The 16,161-nt window shown below is 44.4% G+C and overlaps 2 protein-coding genes across 6 annotated transcripts in view; one reads left to right on the top strand and one right to left on the bottom strand.

Annotated features, from left to right (window-relative positions):
* The window catches only part of Pura (Puratrophin-1-like), a 43,079-nt gene extending 28,289 nt beyond the window's left edge, over nucleotides 1-14,790 (top strand). For 2 of the 4 annotated variants that reach the window (XM_064683717.1, XM_064683718.1), the window contains exons 8-15: nucleotides 10,234-10,359; nucleotides 10,414-11,003; nucleotides 11,067-11,228; nucleotides 11,964-12,696; nucleotides 12,754-12,967; nucleotides 13,028-13,144; nucleotides 13,209-13,643; nucleotides 13,934-14,790. In XM_064683717.1, coding sequence (XP_064539787.1) covers nucleotides 10,234-10,359; nucleotides 10,414-11,003; nucleotides 11,067-11,228; nucleotides 11,964-12,696; nucleotides 12,754-12,967; nucleotides 13,028-13,144; nucleotides 13,209-13,643; nucleotides 13,934-14,148 — 2,592 coding nt within the window. In that variant the 3' untranslated portion in view covers nucleotides 14,149-14,790. Of the gene's footprint in view, nucleotides 1-8,098; nucleotides 8,322-8,863; nucleotides 8,906-10,233; nucleotides 10,360-10,413; nucleotides 11,004-11,066; nucleotides 11,229-11,963; nucleotides 12,697-12,753; nucleotides 12,968-13,027; nucleotides 13,145-13,208; nucleotides 13,644-13,933 lie in introns of those variants that run through there. The other 2 variants (XM_064683719.1, XM_064683720.1) reach the window with 2 other exon arrangements.
* A 263-nt stretch (nucleotides 14,791-15,053) lies between these two features.
* Urm1 (Ubiquitin-related modifier 1) lies at nucleotides 15,054-15,748 on the bottom strand. 2 transcript variants are annotated; one of them, XM_064683792.1, is made up of 5 exons: nucleotides 15,627-15,748; nucleotides 15,506-15,573; nucleotides 15,361-15,446; nucleotides 15,250-15,298; nucleotides 15,054-15,190 (listed from the first exon to the last, which is right to left on the bottom strand). In XM_064683792.1, the coding sequence occupies exons 1-3, from the start codon at nucleotides 15,656-15,658 to the stop codon at nucleotides 15,361-15,363; spliced, it is 186 nt and encodes a 61-aa protein (XP_064539862.1). In that variant the 5' UTR covers nucleotides 15,659-15,748; the 3' UTR covers nucleotides 15,054-15,190; nucleotides 15,250-15,298. The 2 variants fall into 2 exon arrangements, with proteins under 2 accessions (XP_064539862.1, XP_064539861.1); XM_064683791.1 differs by having other exon boundaries at nucleotides 15,365-15,446; nucleotides 15,627-15,719.
* Between the last annotated feature and the right edge of the window lie 413 nt (nucleotides 15,749-16,161).

Below are 16,161 nucleotides of genomic sequence, written 5' to 3'. Positions count from 1 at the left end.
TGCCAGGCTCGATGTTTGGTGTCGTATGTGATGATAATAACAATGTTGAAGAAGGAGGCGGAGGGGCCAAACATTGTAATAGGGGAAGAGTGGTGGGGAAAGGGGGTAGGGGGGAGGGGTTGGATCTGTTGACAGGAAATGCGCGCAAGCACATTCGAAATGCCAAATGTATCTGAGAGATACGCGGCGCGCAGTCAGGCGACATTGTTAATTGAATATGCATTGCATTTAATGCTGGCTTTATTAATTTATTACGCGCATCCGCTTAATGTGCGCTCAAAGCGCAACGGGTTCGGGCTTTGGTAGCCAAACGGAATCGGTCAGCCAAATGGAGCCGCTAGATAAGCCTGCCAAGATGCGCATCACAGTTGCAGTTGCCACTTGCCAGTTGCCAGTGGCAGTTGCAAGTTGCCAGTTGCCAGTTGGCAGTTGCAATCGTTGTCGTCCACGTTGCCAATTCCATTTCCTGGCATTTTAATTGACTTGTTAATGGATATGCCTGCTGCCGGCCGGCTGCCTCTGCTTGCTACCAAGGGCCGCCCGGCCAGATGAATGACTATGCATGATCTCGCGTCTCGCGTCGAGTGCTGCTACCTTTAACCCAGCTGCCTTGCCACATGCCCGGCTGCATAATTGAGCACGCACGCACCCACAACTTGGGGCAGAGCTCCTCTCGGGCAGCGCGTTATCTGGCCAGGGTAATCTTCGGCTTGAGGTTCGCTTAATCAGCGCCAGTGACAGTTGCAGCAACGCCCAAATGCACCGCAGACTCCGCTAATGCAATTTCGCTGATTAATCACAATAATTTGTTGTGGGATTAGTTGGCGCAGTCATAAAGGAAGCTGCAGCAACTGCAACTGCAACAGCAACAGCAACAACGACGACTACTCGGATGCGTTTACATATTCGTCATACTTTCGCGCTACTATTAAGTTTTTGCCATTATTATTATGATTGTTGCATGAGATGTTGTTGCTGTTGTTGCTGCTGTTGTTGTTGGGGACCAACAAAAGTATGTCAAATTGGAAACACACGACACGCAGATACGCAGATACTTGTGATTGTGCTTGTGCTTGTATCTCATAGATAAACGGCTCCTGCATCTTCAATTTCATTTAATAATTTACGGAAATTGGCATTTAAAAATTTGCTGTGCCTTGTTAACGTATCTGCCTGGCCTCCAGTTGTTGTTGTTGTTGTTGTTGTTGCCTTCAGTTTTCGCTTTACTGTTTACAGTATTCGAACATTTTTCACACGCTCCTCCGCTTTTTGAGCAATGTGCAGCAATTTATCAAAAATATATAAAAAACACAAAATAATAAACTTGGCTTTGGCCAAAAATTGAATTTTAATTGCCGACGAAAAGTTAATGAGAAAAGTGAAAGCAAGGTTAAAGAAATTAAATACGTTTCTTGTGCGATTTTCAATCGATTTGTTTACATTTTTTTTTTAATTTTTGTTATTTTGTTTTTTTTTTGCAATAAGCCCGCTGCTAACTGGAGCTGTCGGGCTGCCCATTGATTGCTTCATTGATGGCTTCAGCTGGCAGCTCGCGGTTCGCGCATTTCATTAGTTCGCTTCATTCAAAAGTAGTTCAGCGATAAAGACTGCCTCTTCGACTGTCTGTCTGTCTGTCTGTCTGTCTGTCTGACTAACTGACTGGGCTGCCTCTCAATCGATCTGTCGCTCTCTGTCATAGCATATGTCTGTCATATCGCGATCGCCGCAAAAATCATACCAACAGATACTAAAAGCTGGAGAAATAGCTAAAGCATTTAACACCACAACACACGCTTTCAATTAAAAGCCGTTGACATCTACTCCAATTTTTGGTGTTTGCTTTCGCATTCGAAATGCTCTAACTTTAGTGCAGAGCATTGTTAATTTGTCGTCACAAATCACTCGACAGGCGGCCCAAACAATTGCCGTGGGAAGACGCTGCTGGAAGGCAGCACACTTCTCTAGAAAGTTGCCTCTATCTGAAGCTCTAATCAGTTAGTTGAGTTATTTTCGAAATTAAACAAGCTAAATGCTTAAAAGGCTCTTGAACTTTGCGCTGCTCGACATATTGTTGACACTTGATGGAAGTTTATGTATTATATTATTTATGTAACTTTTGTGGTTCTTGATGCCATAACTGATATTTAGTTGTATGTGCTGATCTTTTATCATTTAAATGTTGTTTATATTTAATTTTGAATATTTAGTTTTAGCAGGAAAAGTCTTTTTGTAGCCCAAATAAGGCTCCAGCAGATGTCAGTTTTTTGTTTTGATGCCCGAGCAGGGATCTTGATGTTATAGCTGATAAATATTTCAATATGCTGATTAAAGCAAAACAAATGTTATTTGTTATCCGTTTTGAATATTAAGCTTTCCCAGGAAGAGTCTTTTTTGTAGACCAAACAAGGCTAGCGCAGATAAAGTCAGTTTTTTTCTTTGGCGCCCGAACAGGGACTTCTTTTTAATTGTGAACATCGAGTGTGTTTTAAAAAAAAAATATATTGATAAATAACAACTAATCGCAAATAAATTACTAATTAAAATAGATGATAATAAATAAATATACTTCGGACTTCGAGCCAGCTTAATAAATAGTATATAAAGCTAAAGTTCTGCAAAGCTGGGTTGTCTATAATTCTCATATAGGCAACTGGTCCAGAATTGCCAACATTGTATTAGCCAGAGGCTCTAGCAGTTCCAAAAGCTTATATATATATATATATATCTATACTCTACTAATTATTATGATAATATCCATCATGATCATAAATAGCAGACACTGTCAAGAGCTACATTTGCTGCTATAAAAGTAAATAAAACCAAGCTTTAATTTATTTATATCTATAAATACCTTATAAAGATTCGCTCTACTCTTGTGCCAAGTGCATATTGCAGCAGTTGTTATGTGATATTTATTTGTATGTTGCTTTTGATAATTTATGCCCAAGAAGTGTATTAAATCTTCGCTAGCCTTGTTTTGCTTAATTAAATCAATATATTTATGTAGTTAGCTAACAAACCGCAACTAAACTATGCTTCAACTGCTTAACCAATGCCAAATCCGAATACGAATCCGAGTCCGAGTCCGAATGTGAATGCAGCTCTGCCACCTAACAAATGTCGCTGTCGTCCATTAGGCGCGCATTCAAACAAGGTGCGAAAAAAGATGCCGCCGTCGCCATTTTGTTGCACTGCAACAACAACAACAACAACGACGACAGCGACAACGACAACGACAACTACGACGACAACGACGACATTATGATGCGATATGCGATATTATATCTAAATTGTTGATCGGCTGCATTAGTTGCGCGGGCTGCGGGATGGACTCTTAGCTCCAGTTATGGCCACAAGTGTTGACTGGGTGTGTGTGTGTGTAGCCTTGGGTGTTGCTGCTGCCGGTTGGTGAAAGAGTTGACGCGTCTTGGCCGATAGCTGCCTGCAGAGATAGAGATAAAATACACAAGCGCTGGCGGTGAAATTGGATTTGTTTGGGGCGCTTTCTTTGAGCGTTTGCCCGTTTATTTCTATGTATTTTATTATTTTTTTTTTCAAATTAATTTGCGCGCTGTCGGCAGCTTTTGTGCAATGAAAACTATGTTTAATTGTTTCGCGCCTTGAATTGCAACAGCAGCAGTGGCAGCAGCAGCAGTGGCAGTGGCAGTGGCAGTGGCAGCCCCAAGGAGCTGCTGACTGACCAGCGACAAGTTTTGGCCTGGCTTGGCGGAAGCAACGCCTCGCTTATTTATGGCCTTTGACATACGAACCCGGGGTCCTCGTGGCGCACAGGAATGCGGCGGCTGCTACTTGCATAAGTGCAGCTGCAGCATTTGAGAACGGGCTGGCATAGAATTCGGTCAGCGGCCAAAACTGGCCATGAAATATGAAGGCTTATTTAGTGTCGACATGGTAAAGGAGGAGAGAAGATTCCAAGATCCATTCACAGTGGCATTAATAATAGCCGCGTGTATTAACCCCCACAGCAGAGTCTCTCTATGTGTGTGTGTGCGTGCAACCGGTTGATGCATGCAAATTCGCCACGCGAACAAACAATGCCTCATGCTGCAGCCTGGCTGCCAACACAGCTGCAACTTCATCTGCGGCTCCTTCAACTGCGACCGATGCGACTGATGCTCCAAGTGCCTCAACTGCCGAGGCTCTGGCTGTGTGTGTCATCAATGTGGACGTTAATCATACGCTTAGCTTGACAGACATCGCCCCGAGGCAGCAAGGCAGCAAGGCAACAAGGCAGCAGCAGTTGCCGCCTAGAATGTCTGCATCTGCATCTACATTTGCATCCGAGTATTTATTGAATCAAGCTCACCTGCCCCGGCCGTGGTCGTGCTTATAAGCCGGCCCAGGTTGGAGTGACAGCGAACAAAACGTAATTGTTGTCGCCGCCGCCGCCGCCGCCGCCGACATCGTTTGGGGCATGTCAAAATGTAACTGTCGTATTGAGTTTGACATGTTTTTTAACACTAATTTTACACGCATTTTTAGAAATCGTCAACTTCATCAACGGCTGTCATCATTTTTTTTCTCTCTGCACATTTTTTTTTTTTTTATTTCAAGCGTCGTCACGTCCGTTCCGTCTCTGATTCCAGCGATAAGCTGCAGTCACTGTCACTGTCTGCCCCCTGCCCCTGCCCCGTGCCCCAGCTGCTTGTTGTTGCACTTGCCGCAGCAAAGCTGCTTTGCGACCGGCCACAAGTCGGTTGCATGCAATATTGTCACCACATTAACGTCTTGGCCTTTTGTGGCCACAATTTATGACTTTGTGCGTGCACCTCCTCTTTGCTCTCTGCTCCCTGCACACCCCGCTCCCGCTCTCGCCCTCTTTTTGGGGCGTGTTGCGTTTGGAAAGTGAAAAATAAGTAAAATTGTAATCGCCTTTTCGCGGCAAATAGTTTAACGAAATTGCTTTATTATACATTATGCGAGCCGTTTTTTTTTTTTGTAGTTCACCAAAAAAACGCAGCCAGGCCCAAACCCATGACTGGCCAGGTTAAACTAAAGCCAACTTCCCGGGCAACACAAACACACAACACAAATTTAACGACGCCTCTAAAAGTCACAGACTCCACTCAAATTTATGTTGAGTCCACTTTAGATTAGCTATTTCAGCCCGGACATTAACTTTAAGCTAGCGTAATGCATGACTTAATGCTCCTATTCCGTTCATTTATTTCGAATATAAAACTCAACTCACAGGATTGTGTTTCAAAAGTGCTTTAACTTGAGTGGCATTAGCAGGAGCACAAAACATGACCAAAGTGTCGTTAAACAAGAAAAACATTTCAGTTTTTACGGAGAGGTGAGCTTAAAGGTGGCGGAGAGTTGGAAAGCCTATATAAATTAGGTGTATATAAATTAAAATTCAGATTTATTCTAGAGATAAAAGCATACTCGATGTGACATACCTTCAAAAGTGTGGGCAGAGCTTTAACTATGATTTTGGGAGTTATTGAAGCCCAATTTCATGCTGGAAGTATGGCAGGAAAATAGATAAACAAATTGTGTGTATAAAGATGAGATGCAGAAGTTATCTTAATGGTAAAAACATAATCAAAAAGATTAAAATCTTATCTAATATTATAGACATTTGATAGTTAGGGAGCATTTTTAGGTTTTCGTTAGTCCAAAAGCTTTACATAAATTTAAACAAAAATAATATCGAAAAATTGGTGTTTTAATCTTTAAATGCAGCATTTAACTAGCAGTCAAACTCTAGCCTATCTGTTCACTCAAAATATGTTGTCAGTTTTTGAAGACCCTTGCCTTAGAGGGTACACAAAATTGATCATTGTTACAGTCAACACTCATGTTTGATGGCTCACTTGGCTCACACATCTGCCACTCAGATGTTCTATACCACTTCCCCCCTCAGCCCACCTCCCCCCTCAGCTTTGTGATAGACACACTTAGCAATCGAGAGCTTAGTTATTGGCGCTATAGTTTCTGAGTAACTGCCATAAATTTGCAGGCAAATTACACGACATGGCAAAATAAAGATCTTAAGAGCCAGAGATAAGCAGCCCGGCGATACGCTTGGTCCAGAATGGGAAGAGCCACAAATTAGCCAAGCCGAAATGAGACAGTCCGAATGGCAAATGGCAAATGGCAAACGCATATCATTTAAGACGCACTTCAAATAAATTACCCAAGACCAGAAATAGAAACAGAACCCCAAAGCCGACACAGACAAAATCCCCAATAGCTGTCGGAATTTTCTAAGATAGCAGCAACAGCAACAACAGCAACAACGGCAACAACTGCAACAATGGCGACAACTTTGTAAAGTGTCAAAATAAATTCGATATTGTGGCTTAAAAAATGTTTATGGCTGTGAGATAAATACGCGACATTTGCGTAAATTACACGACAGCAGCCAGCAGCAGCAGCAGCAGCAGCAATCGCAGCAGTCGCAGCAGCAACAGTTGCCGCCGTCGCAGCAGCAGCAGCAGCAGAAACATTTGCCACGCAGAGCGCTGGAAGCCACGCATGCTCAGTGCCACACAGTTGTTGTTGTTGCTGTTGTTGTAGGTGTTGCATGTGTTTTATGGCGCATGCGATCAACTTGTTAAACTGTCACGTTAAATTTGCGTTTTATGTCAGAGCCAACACCAAGAGCAACAGCAACAGCAACAACAACAGCAAACACCCAACAGCAACATGCCCCATACCACAAGAGCTTCTCTATGATGTGCCGATCATCGCCGCATTGTGATATAGAGTGCAGTCAACTGGCCGCTGCAGGCGCTTATCAGTGCTGACAAAAGACAAAAGACAACATCCGCTGCCGACGCTGCCGCAGACGGTTGCCACCGGCTGGCAAATAGAGTAATAGAGTCAATGCGACGAGGCTTATCAACATGCAGTCAGTCGCCCGCCCAGCTGCAGTTGAAGATGTGCCTGCAGCTCACATATTTACTTAGCTAAGCAAATTTCCAGCAGACAACATCAGCAACATCACAATCATAATCAACAGCCAACATTAACAGCGGTGCTGTCAGCTTTTGGCTGTTAAAAATAGCTAGTTTTACCCGGCACAAGTGTGGGAAAAACGGCTAAATGTTGTGTTAAGAAATGAGAAAAAAAATGAAAATGCATGTTTGTTGCTTAGATATTTATATTTATTAATAATACAAATATTATATGCTAGAATACCACATATAACTTCCCAGATTATCAGTCAATCAGTCAGTCAACAATCAGTTAGTCATTAAGCCAATCAGCCATAGTCAGTCAATCAGTCCTTCAGTCAATCAATCAGTCAGTTAGTCCTTCAGTCAATCCTTTAGTCAGTCCTTCAGTTAGTCAATCAGTCAGTAAGTCAGTCAGTCAATCAATCAGTCAAGCAGACAGTCAGTCAATCAGTCTATCAATCAGTCAGTCAGTCAGTCAGTCAGTCAATCAATCAATCAATCAGTCAGTCAATCAGTTATTCAATCAGTTTGTTCGCCAGTCAGTCAGAAGTGTGATTGTTCAGTCAATCAATCAGTCTGTCAATTAGTCAGTGAGTCAATCAATAAATTAGTCAGTCAATCAGTCAGTATTTCATTCAGCCATTTTATCAGTCAATCAGTCGTCAGTCAGTCAGTCAATTAATTAAACAGTCAGTTAGTTCTTACTAACAAAAGATGTTTAAAAAAGATTTTAAAAAGGGCCAGATTTGACGGTTAACAAGCTAAGTCGACAACACCGATCAATATGAGCAAGATCATGATGTTCGCTGTGCGTTCTGTGCCGGGTTGCAAGCGGCTCGGAGCTTCCAATTCCAACTACAATTCCAGCGACATTTCCAGTGCCAGCAACAACCAAGTGCCAATTATTTGCACAGACTAATTGTTTTGATTTGATTGAATTTCATTGAGGGACGACGGGGCGACAGGCGGGCGACAGGCGGGGAGAAGTGCATCAGATTTGCAGCGCAGTTCGAGCTGCGGCCGAGTGGCCGATGAGGAGGGCTGACAGTGACTGCCAGTGGCTGCTAGCGCTTGGCAGCGCCGCTTTTCCAGCTCCAGTTCCAATTCCAATTGTATTTCCAATTCCAATTGCAATTCCAGTTCCAGTCGCAATTCTGATCTGCCTGTGGCATGTTGTTGTTGATGTTGTCGCGCTTAGCGGGCAACGTTAATTGTTATCGCATTTTGAGCTCAATACGCGTTATGATCTCCACCGACTCCGGCTCCGCGTCGCCAGCGACGCCTCCTCCGCCTCCACCGCCTCCTGCTGCTGCCTCCGCCTGCTCCTCCTCCGACGCCGCCAGCGAGCGTGAAACAGCTGCCAGCCATTTGGCAGCCCAAATAGCCAACTATGTGAGTCATCATCCTCCAGCAGCTTCATCAGCCACATCAGCCACATCAACGTGCATCCAACTGAAACTTGTTGAAGTTTCATTTCGTTTGTTTTTGTTTTTTATTTGTTATATCGCTGGCTTTTTATGATGCTGCATTTGATTTCACTCGAGTCACTCGTAAGGCGTTTGCTGTGCCTGCTGTGCTGCAGCAGCTTCTTATCGCTGGCATTAAAAATTTCATTGAACCAGCGATTTACTAAATCAATTAATTTATTTATTATTGACTTTTGCCTGTGTGTGGCAATCGCTCAGAAACAATCTCTCAAATGCCATCAGCCAATAAAACTAAAAAAGGCCTTGCGCCCCGTCATGTAAACAATGCCAGCAACTGAGCCGGCTCCACAAAATAAAACAGGGTGTGCCAAGCCCAAAAAAGAAAGAAACGAAAGTGCTAAATAAATATGTGCAAAAATACGTTGAAGGATTTAGTTTTCACATATATATTGCTTTTCTTAAATAATTTAAATTATGTGCAAATAATAGTTTAAACAAATTAAGACATTAAAACATTTCGGAATGCATTTGCAGAAAATTTTTACGGAGGTCAGATAAAACGGAGGTCATAGCAAACGTTTTTCAAAGTCATAGGAATTTGAAGAGAAATCTTTAAAGATACTTTTCTTGAGTTCTTAGTTTTCTTGTGGAACTATCTATTAAGATCTGATCGCAAAGCTTATAAAAGAATTTGAAGAACGATTTCAAAAAGCCAAAAGTTCATTTGAAGGATCTTCCATTGCATCTTTTAATTCTTTTATATGATATAAAGAACATTTGGAAAACAATTTTAAAATCGAAAAGTTCATTTAAAGGAACAATAAAAAAAAATCAAAAAAAAAAACAATCGATGTTTTTGCTTGATAATTATTAAATAACTCTTGAAGTTCTTTTAGAATTTTCAATATCTGATAAGTTGCTAAAAACATTTACGACATAAAAAAACTGCCCATATTTAATTTCGTAACAAATCCAACTAGAATATCGAAATGTGCTGCATAAAAAGACAAAACAACTCTCATTTTAAATGAATAATTGCGACACCCTGTATTATTAGTCGAACATGCTTATACGTAGACATGTGTATGTATGGTCATGCCTGCCATATCTGATGAGCATGAAGCGTCCGACCAAGTCCGAGTACGAGTCCGAGTCCGAGTCAGAGTCTCTGTCAGCCGGCTGCTGCGACTGCCGCTGATTGTGCGGCAACTGTGAAACTGGAGCAGCTGACGCTGGCTGAGCAACAGCACCCGCTCCTCCATAGCCGGCAGACAGTTTCATTCATTGGGGAGGACGCGAACGCGAACGCGAACGTGGACATGCCCCCAAAAGTGGCTCAGGCATTATCTCAAAGCCAAAGATCGACAGAGCACAGACCAAAAACGGAAAGTGAACGCGGCGCGGCACACGCGTCGCCAGCCAGGAGCGGGTGCTGCAGCTGGAAGCTGGTTAGTTAGTTCGGGTTGGGTCTTAGCGCCCGCTCCCCTGCCCCTCCCGCCCATAATGCGTCGCATCATCGATTGTATCAATTCAATTGGACGCAGCAGGTGATTAAAAATTGGTTAGAGCCACGAAATTATCAATGTGAGATCGTTGATTGGCCCGTGGTTGTTGTCGTTGTTGTCGTCGTTGTTGCTTTCGATACCTTTGGGAGCTTTGTAATACCTCCATTGAGGAATCATTTTATTTGATTTGTGCGCGATTGGTTTTTAATTTGTAAAGTGGAGCCTAATTAGATCGCCGATCGCTTTGTATGAGTTTCACTTTTCATCGACTGGCGATCGGATTTGGCGCGAAGCCTTGAGGCCGGCGTGGGCGCGTTTGCAACAGGTTTGAAGGTTCCACACTAAATCTCTATCTATTATATATATTTTTAGGTCACCTCTTGGTTGGCCAATGACGGCGCTGAAAACTTGCAAAAATTCGCACAGCTTCAGTTGGACAACGAGGCGCAGCTGAAGGCGCAGGAGCTGGAATTCGAGAAATACTATTTCATAGCCAGGGTGAGTTAATTCACATAATAGATGTAAACTTAAGTTAACCAACAAACCTTGCAGAAACACCTGGCCAAGGGTCGCGACCTGCACTTGGCGGCCCAGAAGATAGCCGTGCTGAGCGAGAGCGCACGCAACCTGAAGACGGCGCTGGATCAGTTTGCGGAGAAGCTGGAGAAGACGCGGGAGCGCATCGAGGGCGGCGCACGGCTGCGGCACTTGCTGACGCAGCATCAGCGCGAAACGGCCGCGTTGGAGGAGCTGCAGCGCCTGGCCGCGGAGCTGGGCGCCACGGCGCTCATAGACAAACATTTGCCGGCCATGCGCCGGGCCAGCTCCCAGCCGGGAGCGAGCAGCACGCCGGCCCAGGCTGCCACAAAGCGTGGCAGCTATCGCTGCAGCTCCGGCAACGGCAGCTCCTTTGAGGGTGCAACCGGCGGCAGCCACTGCAGCTGCTGGCGCGAGAGTCGCAATCTGGAGGACATGGACGAGCCGGAGGAGGAGCACGATCAGGAATGCGATGGCGATGCCGATGGCGATGGCGAGGAGCAGCAGTCCAAGATAGCCGACTCCGGCGTCGGTGTCTGCGACAACTGCGAACGCAATCCGAAGCTGGCGCGCATCTGCAGCTGCCAGAGTCTAAACGAGAAGAGGTGAGTGTTGCACAAATACCAAGCTGACCCAAACTGATGCTGATGATGATTCACTCCTTGCAGCCACGACGAGCTACTCGAGGACGAGTGCTTCGATCGGCCCACAAAGCGCTACATGGACATGCACTCGCCCATGGAGGCGAATGCCCATCTACAGTGCCATGCCTCCAACCTGGAGCTGACCAAACTGGAGGAGCTCAGCTGTTTGGAACCAAAAATACAAAAGTGAGTGCGTCAGCTTAGTGAGACCTACGAGTGGAAGCTGAGCTTAGCCGCTCTTCCAGTTCTTTCATAAAGCAAACCTTAGCCATGATCCTTGATCAGACCTTATCTATATAATCGCTTGCGATTGAAACTTAAAGTTTTGCAATTAAGTTCAACCGGTTCCTAGTTCCCCAACCCTATGTAAAGCGAAGAAGTCCATTATATTCTTCTGATCCTAATCTAATTCCCAGATTTTCTTGCATTATTACTAAAGCTGGTCGACCCTTGAATGATCTACTTTATCCTTTGCGAAGATAACCATTCAAACTTGAAGTTTTGTGAGAAGGGTCACCCAATACCTAGCCTCCAACCCTATGTTAAACCAATAGGTTCAAGGATTTCATCTGATCCTAGCCTAACTCCTAGATTTGCTTTCATTAGCTAAGGCTTAGCGGACTTATCTAATCCCATCTCTGAAATAGAAATTGTGGAGGATGACTCTTGAAGAAACTCCAGTTCACGTTCTGGTAGATTTTCCAGTTATAAGAAGGCATTGAGTTTCTCAGTAGGGGGCTAGGCCCCTAGGAAAAAGAGAGCTTTAAAGCTACGAAAAATCATTTCTTCTTGCATATGGATAAAAAGCTGCTTCAAGCGAGAGGCTCGTAAACCCAGTCAACCAATTAAAAGACTATTTATATTTATTATTGCATTATTATTATTCCAATCCATAAATTAATCGCTCACCTTCGTTGACAGAACGCTTCTATTGATCATGCGGGAAATGATTGGTACCGAACGCGACTATGTGCGCTCCCTGTACTACGTAATCGAGAACTACATCGACGAGCTGCTGCGCGAGGATATTCCGCAGCCGTTGCGCGGCCAGCGGAACGTGATCTTTGGCAACATTGAGAAGATCTTTGAGTTCCACAATTCGCACTTTCTGGGCGAGCTGGAGCGCTACGAGCGCAATCCTCTAAAGGTGGGCGCCGCCTTCCTCGAAATGGAGTCCAAGTTCTATTTGTATGCGCTGTACAACAAGAACAAGCCCAAGAGCGACACGCTGCTGAGCGAGTACGGCAGCTCGTTCTTCAAGCCCAAGCAGCTCCAGCTACAGGACAAGATGGACCTGGCCTCGTACCTGCTGAAGCCGGTGCAGCGCATGGGCAAATATGCTCTGCTCCTGCAGCAGCTGGTCAAGGCGGTGAAGAGCGTGGAGGGCGCTGCGCTGCAGGAGATCGCCGCCGATGTCGAGGAGCTGCAGCGCGCCGAGGAGATGGTCAAGTTTCAGCTGCGTCACGGCAACGATCTGCTGGCCATGGACTCGCTGCGCGACTGCGACGTCAATGTCAAGGAGCAGGGTCGACTGCTGCGCCAGAACGAGTTCCTCGTCTGGCAGGGACGCGGCGGCAAGAAGACGCTGCGCCAGGTGTTCCTCTTCGAGGAGCTGGTGCTGTTCAGCAAGGCGCGACGCTTTCCCGATCACAAGGTAAGCATGCCCCAAGCCAGACCAATTCCTACCCAACTAATTCCCGTTCCATTGCAGAATCTGGACATTTATATATACAAGAACAGCATCAAGACCTCGGACATTGGCCTGACGGCGCACACGGGCGACTCGACGACCAAGTTCGAGATTTGGTTCAGGAAACGCAAGCCGGACGACACTTGGATGCTGCAGTGCATGTCGGAGGACATCAAGAATGCCTGGACCGAAGAGATATCCAAGCTGCTCTGGAAGCAGGCGAAGCGAAATCGAGGTGAGTGAGGAAACTAAAAGGCGCCAGTCGAACACTCTATCTGAGGCTTAACTACTGCAGAAATTCGCCTGGCGGAGATGTCTTCGATGGGCATTGGCAGCAAGCCCTGCCTGGACATACGGCCCAGCAACAATCAGATCAGCGACCGCTCCATACCCCTAACCCAGCTGAACAAAAGTAAGTGCCTGGCCCGGAAACAGAAGCAGCTCTTATCCGCCTTTTTTTTCCTTTTGTTATACAGCGCCTAAGCTGCGCCATGCGGAGCCGGGCAAGGGCAGCATGCGCCGTCCCAATTCGCTCATCTCGGAGAGCTCGCTGTCCAGTGGCACCAGCACCACCAGCAGCTCCTCCATCAGCGGCGGCGGCTGTTCTTCGGGCATGCATGCTGCACACGAAACCGGACGCCACAGCCTCAATCTGAGCTTCAGCAAACTCTCCGGCAGCCACTTGGGCAGCAGCGGAAGCAGCGGCAACAACAACAACAACAACAATCCGACGGCCACATTGGAGCTGATCAACGAAACGCAGGCCCTGAAGCTGAGCAACAGCAGCGAGCCGGACAACGCCGGTTGCAGCCAACGATATGCCACGCCCACGCTCGTCAGCAGCGGATCGAGCAGAAGCAACAAGAGAAATCACAAGCGCTCCACGACAATTGTCAGCCAGCTGTCCATGGGTATAGAGCTTGAATTGTGCTACTTCTTCTAGAGGCCAACAGTTGCTTTTTGTTTTTTGTTCAATGTTTGTCTTCCCATGTATATAAAAACAACACTCCACCCCCTCCAGTATTATTTGACACTCTACTGTATATAAACCCCACCCCACCCCCCGATCTATCACCTCTAACTCTAGTTGTATTTGTATAACCCGCGCTCTGCATGTTCTTTGTCTGTTTCTGGCTAGTTTCAAATGTTATTCGTGCATAATTTACACTCTCCCCCTATATATATATATGTGCATATCTAGAGAGCGGCATTCTGTCAGACATGTCCATCACGCCGGATCATCAGGAGCATGCCCACGTCCACGCCGCGGAGCAGTTGTCTGGCAGCCGGGGCAGTTGGTCCACATCCACATCCGGCATGGCCACGGCCACGGCCTCCACCTCGACGGTGATCCTGCGTCGCTACAAGTCGTACGCCCACGCTGCCGAGGCCGCGGCGCCCGAGAGCAACAAGTGAAGACGAAGACGAAGTCGAAGTCGAGGTCGAAGTGTCGCAGTTTTCTTCATCTCAGTTTTCGATGCCCGCATACTTTAGTTACGAGAAAAATGAATACATAGCTTTAGCGAAAAACGGTTTCATCAGATTCAGATTCAGATTATCATATAATACATATGCATACTTATTATTATTATTATTTTTTTGTTATTTATTATTTATTTGATTTTAGTTGCGTTAATTTTTTGTCATCAATTTTCATCCTATTGTATTATTTGCCTTGGATGCATTTTCTTACATTTATCACATTCTCTGTTTTTAGAAAATTTGAAATTATTGAATTCAATGTGTCAATGTCGAAATATATTTCATAGCTCTTAATCAACCTTAATCTACGCGTACAACCCACACAAAAAACACAAAAAACACACAAAACACAAATCGAGGGGCACACACAAAGTGCCAGCCGAAATGGGCGTTGCCACGCCCAAAAGAAAATCAATCGAAATCGAAATTCATAACGTACAGTTAGTTAATATATGTAAATTAAGTGCCTATCTGTAGATTATCGTAAAACAATATACATACATAATTGCATATCTTTACAAATATGAATAATGTATACAATTAAGCAAAGAATTGAATAAATGTTGCTTCGAAATATTTAGAATATCTAAACATATCAGCAGGGCGCCATAAATAAGCCAAGAATCTTTATGCTGCTTAACAGTTAAAATGTTGCCTTTCCGCATTCTGTTTGTAATTCCCAACAGCTTATTCGCCGCCTTGCTGGTATAAATAGCTAGACGAATAAAATTTTGTTTAATATGAAGATAATTTTACAACCCGAACCATCATGTGGGCCTTTGCCATTTTTGGTAAAGGGACGTAATTCTGATTTATGCAACTCTTATTTTTTTTAACATACATATGTTTTATTTTATAAAAAATACAAAATTTTGTACTTATTACTAGTTAACATAAAGCGCTTCTGTTAGCCGCCGTGCAGTGTGGATATGAAAAGCACGTTATCATTCGGTTGCAGCTCATAGTCTAGCTCGCCCTGGAATAATACAATAGCTTTAAATTACGCTTCTTTCTAAGATATTTAGGTCGTCCTACCAGCAGCTCCCAGTCCGTATCATTGATCAGTACCAGTATGCCGGGCCGTCTGTGAAACAGAAGAGGCAACAGCCATAACAAAAAAAAAAATTGCTGCTGCCAAAGACTCACTTACACCGTGTTACCCTGAATGAATAGCTCAGGACGCTCTGTTAAAATGTTGGCGTGCATCCACTTTAGCAAATTCGCAATGGTCCCTGCAATAAATCGTTTTACGGCTGGCAGTGATTGGTAGAAAGTGCTGATGGATGCTCACATTTTTGGGAACCGTCCAATGCTAGTTCTCGCCGTTTGATATTGCCAAAGAGCAGTTCTGCGCCAGCACTGGGAAAAAGCTTATTTTAATAACGGTAAACTTGAAGATCTGCACATATTACCTGAACTCCAGTATTATTTTTAAGTCCGGCATCCTTTGGTATCTTTATAAAATTTATTATTGTTTTGGTTATTTGACATTCACCACGAAGGACAAAAATTGACATTGCGTTAAGGGCTCAGTTTTGCGCTATGTTGCTCATCTTGCGTTTACATAGCTGTCTTTTGCGCTAATGAGCTCTTTTTGCGTTTCTAAATTAATTAGGTTAAATTTAATCATTTCGATTGTAGTGATCCGTACAATTTCTAAAAACTGCCCGAAACGGACATTTTTAGTAAGGGATATTAAAAACAATCATACAAAAAGCTTTAATCTTCAAAAGGACTTCAATTTGATGTAAACATTTTTTTAATTAAATGAACGCGTGATGTAACCCCTTGCCATTTTGTTGATTTTGGTCATAATTTAGATTTTCATTTTTGATGCCAATCGATAGTACTGATCCTTACGAGTCCAAAATGGTATAAAAGTTTCGATTTTCGAACCGACCCCGGATTTGAGAAAAAACGTGATGTAACCCCTTGCCATTTTGTTGA

The sequence above is a fragment of the Drosophila montana genome, unplaced genomic scaffold (genome assembly GCF_035044405.1).
Source record: "Drosophila montana isolate Dmon_TW-CO22-7 unplaced genomic scaffold, ASM3504440v1 contig_2667_1, whole genome shotgun sequence".
In the NCBI taxonomy this organism is placed as follows: domain Eukaryota; kingdom Metazoa; phylum Arthropoda; class Insecta; order Diptera; family Drosophilidae; genus Drosophila; species Drosophila montana.
Note: the sequence above shows the minus strand (reverse complement) of the source record. Positions and strands in the feature narration are given on the sequence as shown.

Coding starts and splice junctions, on each gene's coding strand:
- Urm1 (XM_064683791.1), bottom strand. CDS start 15,658: ATGCCGGACTTAAAAATAATACTGGAGTTCAG. Junction 15,299..15,364: donor TTCATTCAGGGTAACACGGT/GTAAGTGAGTCT, acceptor TCTGTTTCACAG/ACGGCCCGGCATACTGGTAC. Junction 15,191..15,249: donor ATACGGACTGGGAGCTGCTG/GTAGGACGACCT, acceptor GTATTATTCCAG/GGCGAGCTAGACTATGAGCT.